A 12,152-nucleotide genomic window follows, 5' to 3' on the forward strand; every position below is an offset into this window, starting at 1 on the left:
TGGCAGCGCGGCCAGGGTGAGGCAGCGTGATGAGGCAGCGAGCCCGGGGGGTGTTCCCTGCTGTACCGAAATGTCTTCGTGTTTCGGATGCATGCCCACCTTCTCAAGCGCGGGAAGTACCTGCTCGTCGTGTGCCGTTCCTCAGACAGCCCGTGGAGGACAATTTGCTGTTTCGGTTTCCGGGAGAGCTCTGAAACTTAATTAACTTTAGGGAATGGGTAGCAGAGCTGGGACCTGCCTCAAAGTCTGCCAAATCCTCGGCTAATATCCCGAGATGCTAAACCTTTCTTTCCACAGGCACCTTGTTAATAGAGTTAATAGAATGAAACTGTGGTTAGAGAAGAGACTTCAGCTGTTCAGTTTCTTGTAATTGTTTTAGTGAGGGACATACTGTCCTACAATCGGTTTTCAGAAGTTATTTTAAAGGAAGGAGCAGCAAATAACTTTTGAGAAAACAGGCCATTAAGTATGATTGAAAACAGATGGACTGTATGGAGTCCCATAATTTTTGACTATTTTGTGTGAGACCCGTGATTCTCATAGGTAGCTGCACAAAGGACAGCACTTAAAACACCTTAATGTAATTAAGGTGTAACACCTGTAATGCTGAGCCTCCTTTAGATCTATGTATGTTTACCAAGTTTATCACCAACATTAATCATCTGTATACCAAATCTGCACTTTTTTTTTCAGAAATGAAAGTGCCAATGAACATTATTTTGTGAAAACCAATATTTACATTTATATAATAGGTGACTTTTCATTACAAATTATTTCACTGAACAAATACTAACTACCTGAATTTGCTCTTTTTCCTGTCAAGCCAGGTCATACCTAGAATGATAGAAAGAGTTCACAGATTACAGCCTCATCTGGTATTTATTCAGTAGATTTTCATGATATACAAGTTATTTTGTTTAACAGATTCCAGACAGAGACAGTGGTTTTAGAGCAAAGATAACCTTCATCTCAGCAATGGTTGTAGTTTAAAAACTCACCAAACTCCCTTTCAGACACCTGAAGGCTCCTCAGTTCTAAAGATAACAGCAAACTTCATGGACATTACAAGCTGGATATATTCTCTTCAAAACACCAAGGTATTTTTGAAGTATGTCTCAGACCACAACACTCAGAACAACTACACTACTTCTAATTAATAAAATTAGTTCTAATTATATTTAGAAGCTTCAACTGAAATGCTCAGTAACAATATAGATGCGACTACAGTACTTTTTACTAAAGTCTCAGGCAGAAAATGCTTAAGAGATATGAGCTCCTCACACAGGCTTTTCCCAGTGTTAAACCCAAACTACCTAGATTTGCCTGGAGAGACAGCTTCAAACTCCAACCTGTTGGGGTAAAGGCATCCTAGGTAGGAAAGGGTAGTGGAAACAGTCAATAAAAGTTCAAGTTTGTGGGTCAGGACAGTAAGCCTGGCCACTACTGCAGGAGTCCCTCAACATCCGAGCAGGATCAGACTTAAATTCTAAGAGTATGGCACAAACCACAAGATAAGTTAAAACTTTGGAATTAAAAGTGTTATTCAAACCCCTGACACAACGAGCTAGACCACAAAATTAGAAACTAGGCAAGCTGGTGCTGGTATCAGCCTAGAACGCAGGGAGTAAATGTCAGGTATTGTAGTTTTTCAGTTCTGGAAAATCACATCCCAGCCAGAAGGGTCAATATAGCAGCTGCCATGAGAGCAGAGCTGGCAGCCCTGCCCCAGCCAGAGCTTCAGAAAATCTACTTTAAATTGTGCATTGACAGGGAGTAAGATTTCGCTACATACGAGGGGTTATTACGCTTTTACAGCTGGTGAGGATGAAGGTGAATTTGTTTCTATTGAATTGAGATTTTTCCTATTTTAATAATTCACTACTAGCAATTACGGGGGGTTTTAATACATCAAAATCCATTAAAACATTGTATCAATTATACATAGTTACCCAATATAAAATACAAGCTTTCAAAACCATGACTTTCAGGAACACTTCTGGCTTCCAGCATTTGACAGAGAAACTGACCCTTCAGCTGCAACAAATCACTGCAGGCAAATATGAATTTGCATAATTAACAGAGAAGTAGAGAGCTCTGTTTATTATGATGCATAACTGGAAAAAAAACCAAAACAAAACAGAGAAAGTGTAATATTTAAATTAAATTTCAGAGGTTTCAATGAACTTTTATAAGGTTCATCATGACTTCATGTTGTGCTGGACAGAAAAACCTTCATTGACTACTGCTGGAAAAGAATCAACGCACCCAAGGAGAGCGAGCACACACAAGTTCTCTGTCTGGCACATAAATGGTCAGCGGATGTCATTATTAAAAGACAAATAACGCTGACTACATAGCAACCTGGTGGCTGTTTTGGGAGGCAGCTGGGGTGTCTGGCCAAGGAAACCAGTGACACTAGCAAATTTTGGTGGGACTTAAGATTCAGGTAGTTCAGATAAGGGCTTGGGGTTATTTTGTTTTTCAGAGGATATCCCTCCAAATATTGCAATTATGAAGTTGAAAAGTAACTCTTAGGAAGCCCAAAGAAAGAGAGAAAAAAATGCTTGAGTCTTATAAGTAAACAGTAACATGTTCTCTAGCAAATAGCTGGCCTATTGATTTCAGGCTTTTATGTCAAACAAGAACACCGACAAATACGTAAAACATCAACTAATAGCAAAGGGCTGAAACAGCTTATACCCAAACTCAGGGTAAAATCGTTTCATAATAATTTAAACTGCATGTATACATAGACACAAAACTATTTAAAAAAAAATTGTTAAAACACTGTATTTTAAACAATAATTATATGTACAAAATAACTTCTATTTATATATACAAAATATTTTTTGGAAATGCATTTTAAGTCTTAAGTAAAAACCTTGAAACTTCTGAAATATTCATGATAGTCTTAAAAATATTCTCTCCCAGGTAACTTACACCCATTATCTCTACTGATCCTCAGATGCAGCATTCAGCTCCATATACACAACAGCATCAGTGACAAGATGGAGAATATTTCAAGTTTCTGATTTTCAAGTACTAATCTCACTGAAAAAAATATGTCCATCTAAATTATATACCACCTGCTCAATTTTATGTTAAATGATTTTTGACACAATTCATACTTCAAAAGCAAATACAAGTAGCATTTAACATTAGAAGTATTTATGTCACCTTCTTATGGGCGTACAATACATAAACTGTTTTAAATAAGTTCTTTATGGTATTTTTAGAGACAAACAACAGATTCATAATTTCTATCCTCACAAATCCAAACTTTGGAATTTATAATTTTATCCAGCATTTCACAGATTAGCTTTAGACTTTTAGTTTTAAAAAGGGAACTTTAATGCTGAAGAAACTGACTGTGTGCAATTGTTAATCAAAGTCACAAGCAAAGAATCATGACTGAAGCAATAGATCTCAAATGTTTGGTTGAATATCTTACCAATTGCATAGATTAATGTATTACCTATTATTATTCTGAAGTGACAAAGTCTGTATAAATAATGTACTTTCATTGTGCAATTACTTGTGCAATATTGCAATAGCTAAGGTAATCTTGTGCTGTTTGCTCAGTAGAAAATTTCCATTTGAGGATTCATGAGTTTCTTCATAATTGTCAAGCAATTGAAGTCAGGAATTTCTACAGATCTTCCATGTTCCAGAGTTCTCATAACAGATGACACAGTAAAAAGAAAGCTACACTGTGTTCTTCCTCATTAGCTCAGCCCAAATAATCTAATTCCTGCATGTGAAAATATTCCATTGTTCCATCTCCCAGTCCCCTTCATTCTGCAAACAGCATACACATTGCCAAGAATAATAAAGTTAATATCAAACAGGTTAAAAGTATTATGATCATTCACAATCTCAGCTGGCACTGTAACTAGTGAAATAAAGGCAAAATATTTGATCTGGTTTTTCAAAAGGCAGCTTTTCATGATCATGACTTTTCAACATTTTAACTTCTCATAAAGATAAGCATTTTATGTCAGATTCTATTGACCAATCCCTCAGAGTTTGGTACTGCAATTTCAGAAATTTCTTTTCAATCAGGACTGACGCAAGTATGCGTGTGTGAAAAAGGTAACAGAAGTTATTTTAAGGAAATAAAATTGATTCATTCAAAAGCAAAATTAACACCCCTTGCTAAACCAAATTACCTAGGCTTAAACCTTAAAATAAAACAGTTTAGGTTATTTCATTCTTCCAAATGCAAGTTTTATGTTGCTTAAAAACATTTTCCTAAAGTTTACTTAAATGTTTAACACTTTCATTGTCTCTACAACCCTTGCTAATAAGTTTAATTTTACAGAATTCCCATTTATATTCAAAACAGCACTTAGGGAAGGTAATTAGTAATTTTATAATTATTACATTATAATAATCCTAAATTTTCTCATGGCACTCAGGCAAGTGTACAAATATAAAGGAAGGCACTGCTTTATTTTTCAGAGCCATACTGAAGTGCATCATCTTATTACTCCTGGTGTAAAACAATATGATTTTGGATACATTAGGCAAAACAAAATCTATGTTACTCTGTGCCATTGTTTGGAAGCTGCAAATCAGTTGCCTGTGCAAAATTACAAAAACAAGAGGCTGGGGAGCAAATCTCAGGAGTTTTAATACAAATATATTATTTTAGTCTTACGTGCTCACATTTCTCTAGGTGCTAAGAGCAACCTAAATGGAGTTGGACTAGACATCCTCTAGAAGTCCCTTCCAACATGTATTATTCTATGATCTTCAGTCATACCAATAAAAAAGAATGTATTTAAATATTTCTACTAGAGATGTTTCTGGGCTCATTTTCAAATCTGAAACTTCCACTACATTTAGGAATGTCATACCCACACACTGTTAGGCATGAATTGATGCTTGTTCTAAACCCATCTTTTCCCCTTCCATTGCAATACACTGGAAATAAATGAAGAGCAAAATTTGTATTCAAATTAATTTTATTAGCTCAAAACAGTTTACACTCTCTAACAACATCTGTTATTCCATACACCAGGAATCCTTCGTATGTAATAAAAACCGAAGGGTACCATTCTACCAGTGCATCACTTACCACTAGATTTTTATTTTTGGAAACAAGTAATGCAAACATGAAACAGGAATACTAAAGAGCATGCAATGCTTTAAAAGTTTATAAAGTCTTTACAAACAATTAAAAAACTATACTGGGGCATCAAAAATTTATTTCTAATCTTGCAAGTGTAAAGAATAGTTCAAACATTTCAGAACTATTTCAAATGCTGGTAACACTTTGGATACTTTCCTGTATTTCAGAGCCAGATCCTACACTATCCGTTCCAGAGTGATTTACTGTCTGCAGTCTGCTTCGGTCTCCTCTTGCTCCATCATTTGGAATTGCCATTTCATTTGCTCTAGGGATGTATTTCTTTGAGGAACCATTTTTACTTTTTTCACCTGAAGCACCACTGGACATTCTGCTACCATTACTTTTAATGTTTATGCTGGAATCAGAAAATGAATGCAGACTGGTAACCAATTGCCCTGCTGAATGATGTCCTTTTGCATGTTCGTTTTGTTTGACTCTTCTGTCAGAGACTGTTGGAGTACTATATCGAGGTTTATCCTCTTTATTTTGGTTAATTGTTTCAGCTTCATTTTCATTCCATGAGCCTGGTTGGTACTGTTGTCCAGCAGTCTGAGGTTCTTGTATTTCTTTAAGAGCAGAGAAGTTGCTACTCACAGCCATCTGGCATTGAAACGTGACAGGAAAAGAAATTTGGATGTCTCCAGCTCTGTTCTGAAATAAGAGATTTCAGATTTCAATGAAGATACTGTTGCAACTAGAAAAAAAAAATCCAGTATCGCAACTGCCATATATTAAAATCTGCGTAGTAAAATAAAGTTTTTATATAATATAGAAAAAAACCAGAGATAATAGTGATCATACAACTTTTATTACCTTTCAAGGCAAGCAAGTTTCAGAAGACGGCTAGGGTGATAATAATCACAGAATCACAGAACGTTAGGGATTGGAAGGGACCTCAAAAGATCATCTAGTCCAATCCCCCTGCTGGAGCAGGAACACCTAGATGAGGTTGCACAGGAAGGCGTCCAGGCGGGTTTTGAATGTCTCCAGAGAAGGAGACTCCACAACCTCTCTGGGCAGCCTGGTCCAGTGCTCTGTCACCCTCACTGACAAGAAGTTTCTTCTCAAATTTAAGTGGAACCTCCTGTGTTCCAGCTTGTGCCCATTACCCCTTGTCCTATCATTGTTTGTCACCGAGAAGAGCCTGGCTCCATCCTCGTGACACTCACCCTTTAAATATTTATAAACATTACTGAGGTCTCCCCTCAGTCTCCTCTTCTGCAAACTAAAGAGACCCAGCTCCCTCAGCCGCTCCTCATAAGGGAGATGCTCCACTCCCTTGATCATCTTTGTAGCCCTACGCTGGACTCTCTCCAGCAGTTCCCTGTCCTTCTTGAACTGAGGGGCCCAGAACTGGACACAATATTCCAGATGCAGTCTCACCAGGGCCGAGTAGAGGGGGAGGAGAACCTCTCTCGACCTACTAACCACCCCCCTCCTGATACACCCCAGGATGCCATTGGCCTTCTTGGCCACAAGAATAGGCATAACACAGAATAGGCATATTAGCTTGAAGTTTATACTACAGAAATGTGTCAGTTACACCAAAGCAGTCAAAGCCTAATCATGTCTATCATTCTGAAATATCTGCAATTTATTACATCTGCTCACAGTTCACAGTAACTGTGATCCCAATAGTCTATCCTACAATACCCAGCTGCTACAAGAATCTGAACTAACCAATACTAGGAGGCAAGTATGAGAGTAGTGTGTTAGTTGAAGCTTTTTGTAATTCTTTGCCATATATACTTAAAAAAACCCCAGGCTTCAAAAAACTTTAAGCTCAGGCTTCTAAATGTAGATGTATTAGAAAAATAATGATTAAATCAAACATGAACAAGTTAATGTCACGGTGCAGAACAGTTCAACAGCTGAAAACACTGCAGCAAGCCAAACTGTAACAAATGTTAACAAACCTATAATGAGAATTCTATCACTCTGAATAACTTTAGCAAATGCAAACTGCAAAACTAGAAATTCCTTTCCTTTCATTAAAAAAACCAAACACTTTTTAGCATCATGTTTTAGAAGCTCATGATGTTATTGAGGAATCTGTAACACTTTAATAGGGAACATATTGGGTATAAGAAACAACTGGAATGCACAATGATTCTTAGCATGACAGTTTTATCCAACTGGGACAAGGTTGTAGGCTGCCTGTATCTTTAATTGCCTTAGAAACTTGAACCTGGTTTTGGTTTGGGTTTTTTTTTGTTTGGTTGATTGATGGGGTTCTTAAGTAGTACCTTCCTTGAAAAATCCAGGAGGTTTTCTACTTACTGACATCACAGTAGAAACTAAAACCTTAGGTTGTTAATATGGCAAATTTGTAGCTGACTGAAATTCGTGGCATGGTCCACAGAGGAATCTAACAGGACTGGACACATACCCTGCAATAAATTAAGAAAATTCCTGCTTTTCAATAGGCATACTGTACTACCCTCTATTATCAAACTAAGTTTTTTAAAACCACTACACATCATTATTAAATGTTTCTTAAAAATCTAGTAATTATATTTTCCACTTTTAATGGATGCATACCATTACTGAAACTTTGTATTTCAGAATAAGAAACAACATAATTACCACCAAAACTTTCTTTAGAACATTACAAAATACTATGGTTTCTGTTCTAAATGGTAATCACTTAAAAAGCGTACACTAATCACTGAATTATTATGATCTGTATAAATACAGCTACAGCAAAAGATGGCAATAACAAATTCATGGATCACTTGGTAATCATTACTTTCAATCAGAGGGGCTGAAAAGTACATTAATAGAGTCAAGTAACCTCTATAAACTTACTTCGCTATTCTGGGCATGTTCTTGTCTTTTTTCTTCAAAAGACTTCTCCTTTAGCACATTAGCAGGCTTACTAGAAGAATTCATTTGTGGATGCTCTAAAACACTAAAATCCGACTGCTCTATCCCAGCTAATGCAGCAAGTTGTCCAAGTCTGGAAAATAAAGTTTAATAGAAAATGACACCAAAAAAATCTTACCCTGTGAAAGATCTAAACATTCAAAACCAGAAGAAGAACTGGAATCTGTTTGTAACTTTGAAGATACTTCTCCCACTATTTTCTAAGAAGTCCAAAACAGCTTAATAAAGGTGAAAACAAGTAGCTAAAGCTATTTTCCTAGGTTTGCGCAAATTAGCCTGCAAGTTCAAAACTGTCAATTTTCCCTCAGTGTTATGAGGCTAAGAATGAAGTTCTCTCAGTTAGCATTGATCTCAGAGCAGATTCCCTGCCAGGCAGAACAAAGATTAAGACTGTCATTCAGGCAGGAGATTGATGCACATCTCCCAGACTAGCATAATCTCCAACAGCCAAATCAAATTATATGCTTCACAAATGCAGTTATGTTGTTTCACCTGCCATCTTATAAATTGGCCAAACCTACCACTTGGGTGTTTTAAGCCTCAACAACAAGTGAGAACTTGTAGCCATCAATTAATAGCACAGCATGAAACGGAAGCTTATTGAAAACAGCAAGTCTTTGTGACTGGAATTCTGCAACTTTCAGAGCAGCTCCCTATTAGCATGAACTGATGTAGGACTCATCTGAAAAAATTATTTTTTGCATAGTGAGAGCATTTTTTCCTTCCTCTAAAGATTGTAATTAATATTTAAAGTAATAGCAGCTCTACCAGTTCACTGGCACAGAATAAGAACACAGCCTCAGGACGTTACTTTATCACAATTTGGCAGTAGATGGAAGCAGGAGGCAGCAAGGGCAAATAAAATCTTCTGTGGCCTTCTCTGAACATGCAGATTAGATTAAAATGTATCTTTGCATCATTCCTTCCTTCTCCTGGATGAGACTGCCATGACTGGCTACATCAGCTTTACAAGGCAGATTTGAGAACTTAAGCTAAAATTTTTTGACAAATGGGAAGGCTGAACAGTCCTCTGAGAAAGTTGCAGGTACAGTGGTAGAGCCTTAAGACAAACTTTAATCAATACTCTCTAAAATATTTCAAGTAATACTATATAACCCAGAATTTAAGTACCTAGGACAGATTCATCCATTCAGATTTCTGTAGTTCAATTAGTAAAAGTTTTAGGGGTTGCAGGCAACAGGATACTTTCTGAAGCCAGTTCAACTGTATTTTGAGCCTTTTGTATTATGGGAATGTCAAAAGCCACAGGTGACCCAACCAAGACTTGGAAACATGTATTAAGAGAAGCTTTCCTCTCTTTTGGAATGGCTTCCTGAAAACCTTTCCTAAGGACAGATACATTAATTCATCTGGACAGTGCTTAGATCATGTTTTTCCCACTGAGAAAAGACTAAAGAGTAAGTACATATAGTTAATTTTTCTTCCTTTGCTATTTGCGAGTACAGTCCTAGAGATCTGGAGGGAGGAGGCAACATACTTCATTGGAAGGATAATTTTGGAAAGAAATCTCAGCAGAAACAGTAAGACTTAAGTAAAGTGACAACCTACCCAGCATCTTTAAGGAGGTCTAAAAAAGCGTGAAACTTTTGGAAAGATTTCTCAATGCTGTCTAGAAAATCATCTTCCAAAATCATATTGGTTACTGACTGCGCTTGAAGAACCTCATACAGGGAGATATTTAGATTCCTTAATCTTGCATTTTCCATTTCCAGCTATTGGAAGGGAGGGGAAGGGAGGGGTAGGTGGGCAAAGAAAAAAGAAAGAACAAAGTAATTTCTATCATTGTCAGTTTAAAAACAAAAAAAAAACCACAAAAAAACCCCAAAAAAACCAAACAAAAAACCAAAAAACAACCCACAAACAAAATACCAACCCCACCTTTGCAAGCCTATAGAGCGATATCACAAAGAGAAATACCCACAGTAACTAGTATAACTGATACAGAGCTTGCTCTACCAGAAATACTCAGGACACAGTTACACTGAGCTCTGTGCAGGTTTGTTTATTCACAGCTGCAATTCTGTGCTACCACAGAGAAGTTGCTGCAGGCACACAAAACTGCTGGCTCAGCACTGCCTTCAGTATGTACAGAATGTTGCAGAGCAAGTGCAAGCAAAGAAAATCGCCTTTCATATGTTATTTCGCATGTATTATATAACACATTAATACCAAAAAAATCCTTTTACTAGTAGAAAACCCTAATGAAAGTCAATGCTCTCCTTATATTGACTCCGATGTATCAGAAGGAATGCATACTACTGTATCTCACCCCTGCAGTGTGCACCCCAAAATAGAAAGTTTAAGTTCACTTGATTTTGTTTCACATTGAACATCAATCAGATCAATGACAAACTGAAAGTCAAGTGGTAACTGTAGAATACACAGAGTTCTGAGGGAAACATTAACTCAGATACTTGTTTAAGATTATAGCTAAGCAATCACTGTTACCACAGGCTTGCTTGCTTGCTTTCATCTTTTGTGAGAGGAGGACAGTATAATATAGATCTGTCTAGTGCACTGTAGCTGTTAAACTAGCACCAAAATGAACAATTTTGGATATTATAGCTACTGACATTATCCCTTCTCCTGTGACAAGGTGCTAGGTCCAAGCTGTCTAGTATGACACAGATAAATTTGTTGCAGTGAGTATTTAGCCTAAAGAGCATTTAAGTGTTCAAACAACAGATATTCAGCAGAGCCCATTGGTGCACTTCACCTTGCAGGAAGATGGGAATGGCTGCACCAGAGTACTATAATGAATCCTGCTGAGTGCAGAGTTCTTTGTGGCTATCTGTTTCCTCTACTGTGGGGCACCACTTGCTGCTCAAGTTCCAGAGAGTACCACAATTTCATTCCACCCCAGAACACATATAATAACCAAATCTATTCATTTACACTATATGTTACACTGAACTCTATTAGAAGAGATTTTGCTTATTAATGCAAAAGGAACTTATGTTAGCAACAACAGACGGAGGTGAAACAGACCTCACAATTTAACTGTGACAAGTTGTTAGTTCAGTTCTGTCATAATCCGAACTTGCACTTTGCAACAACTGACTGCTATGGCCAACATGCTACACAAAAACCTTCTGACATTTTTACTGTCTGCAGAAACAAAACTTAAAAACCAAAGGGACAGAATAAGCCAAACTAAACAACATTTACAACATACAGCTTTTCAGTACAAGTAATGATAAAGAAGGTGGGAGATCTCAAAGAACTATTCATCTGCTGCAAATTGCAAACGGATTCAACTACTTTCTCAAGAAAAACAAGTATCAGGAAGCCCCAGATTGTAAATAATATATCAAATAAATTAAAACACATTGAATGAGTAGCCTGACCTGGAGTTCAAGGCTCTGGAATAGGATCAAGAAAACAAACACACATTACTAAATGCAGATTTCATCATTACCTTTAGGCTAGCAATTGATCCATGCAACTTTGAACTGAAACTCTGGAAGCTGACACATTAGAGGTCATTGATAATTACTCCTACTTAAATTGATAGCTTGATCAGTGCCTCCTTTAAAAGTCAAGTTGATTAATACGTAAGTATCCTTACCTCCATTATCCGTTCCTCAGCCTTTAATCTGGCTCTTTGTTCTTCCTTTAATGTTTGCATGCATTCTTCCAGCTTTAACTATCATAACATGAATAAACTAACATGAAATTTATCCCAAAATGTCAGATGCAATATTATACAAAAATCAACATATCCAATTAACAACTATTACACAGCATTCCAACCAATAACATAACTTCTACAAAAATACACAACAGAGGTCTACTGGTACATTACTCTAGGATGCAAAAAATTAATACAGGAAAGTAAAAATAAGTGTGATTCACTTAGCAGATTTGCCATATAGCAATAAGTAACATAAGATTACAGCACAAGTGTCTTGGGCTTATGATACTGCCATCAGGAATGTATGTTCTTCTCTACTTCCTCCTCTTCCCCTTTGCCTTTTCAAACCTCATCTTTAACTAAATAATTTACCTCATCAAAAGCTCAAATCTGGCTCTAAAAATATTCTTAGTAGACATACCTAGATTTTCAGAATTTATTCTTCGTCCAGGATTTTATTCCTTATTACAGCAGCAG

General features: G+C 36.8%; 1 protein-coding gene across 1 annotated transcript in view; it reads right to left on the minus strand.

Moving 5' to 3' along the window:
• Positions 1 to 5,260: 5,260 nt before the first annotated feature.
• CEP78 (centrosomal protein 78kDa) overlaps positions 5,261 to 12,152 on the minus strand; it is a 25,920-nt gene continuing 19,028 nt past the window's right edge. The window contains exons 12-15 of the mRNA XM_010180543.1: positions 11,610 to 11,687; positions 9,590 to 9,753; positions 7,943 to 8,093; positions 5,261 to 5,785 (exon numbers count right to left, since the gene is read on the minus strand). Of these exons, the coding sequence (XP_010178845.1) occupies positions 5,261 to 5,785; positions 7,943 to 8,093; positions 9,590 to 9,753; positions 11,610 to 11,687 (918 nt within the window). The remainder of the gene's footprint in view (positions 5,786 to 7,942; positions 8,094 to 9,589; positions 9,754 to 11,609; positions 11,688 to 12,152) is intronic.

The sequence above is a fragment of the Mesitornis unicolor genome, unplaced genomic scaffold (assembly GCF_000695765.1).
Source record: "Mesitornis unicolor isolate BGI_N332 unplaced genomic scaffold, ASM69576v1 scaffold21443, whole genome shotgun sequence".
NCBI lineage: Eukaryota > Metazoa > Chordata > Aves > Mesitornithiformes > Mesitornithidae > Mesitornis > Mesitornis unicolor.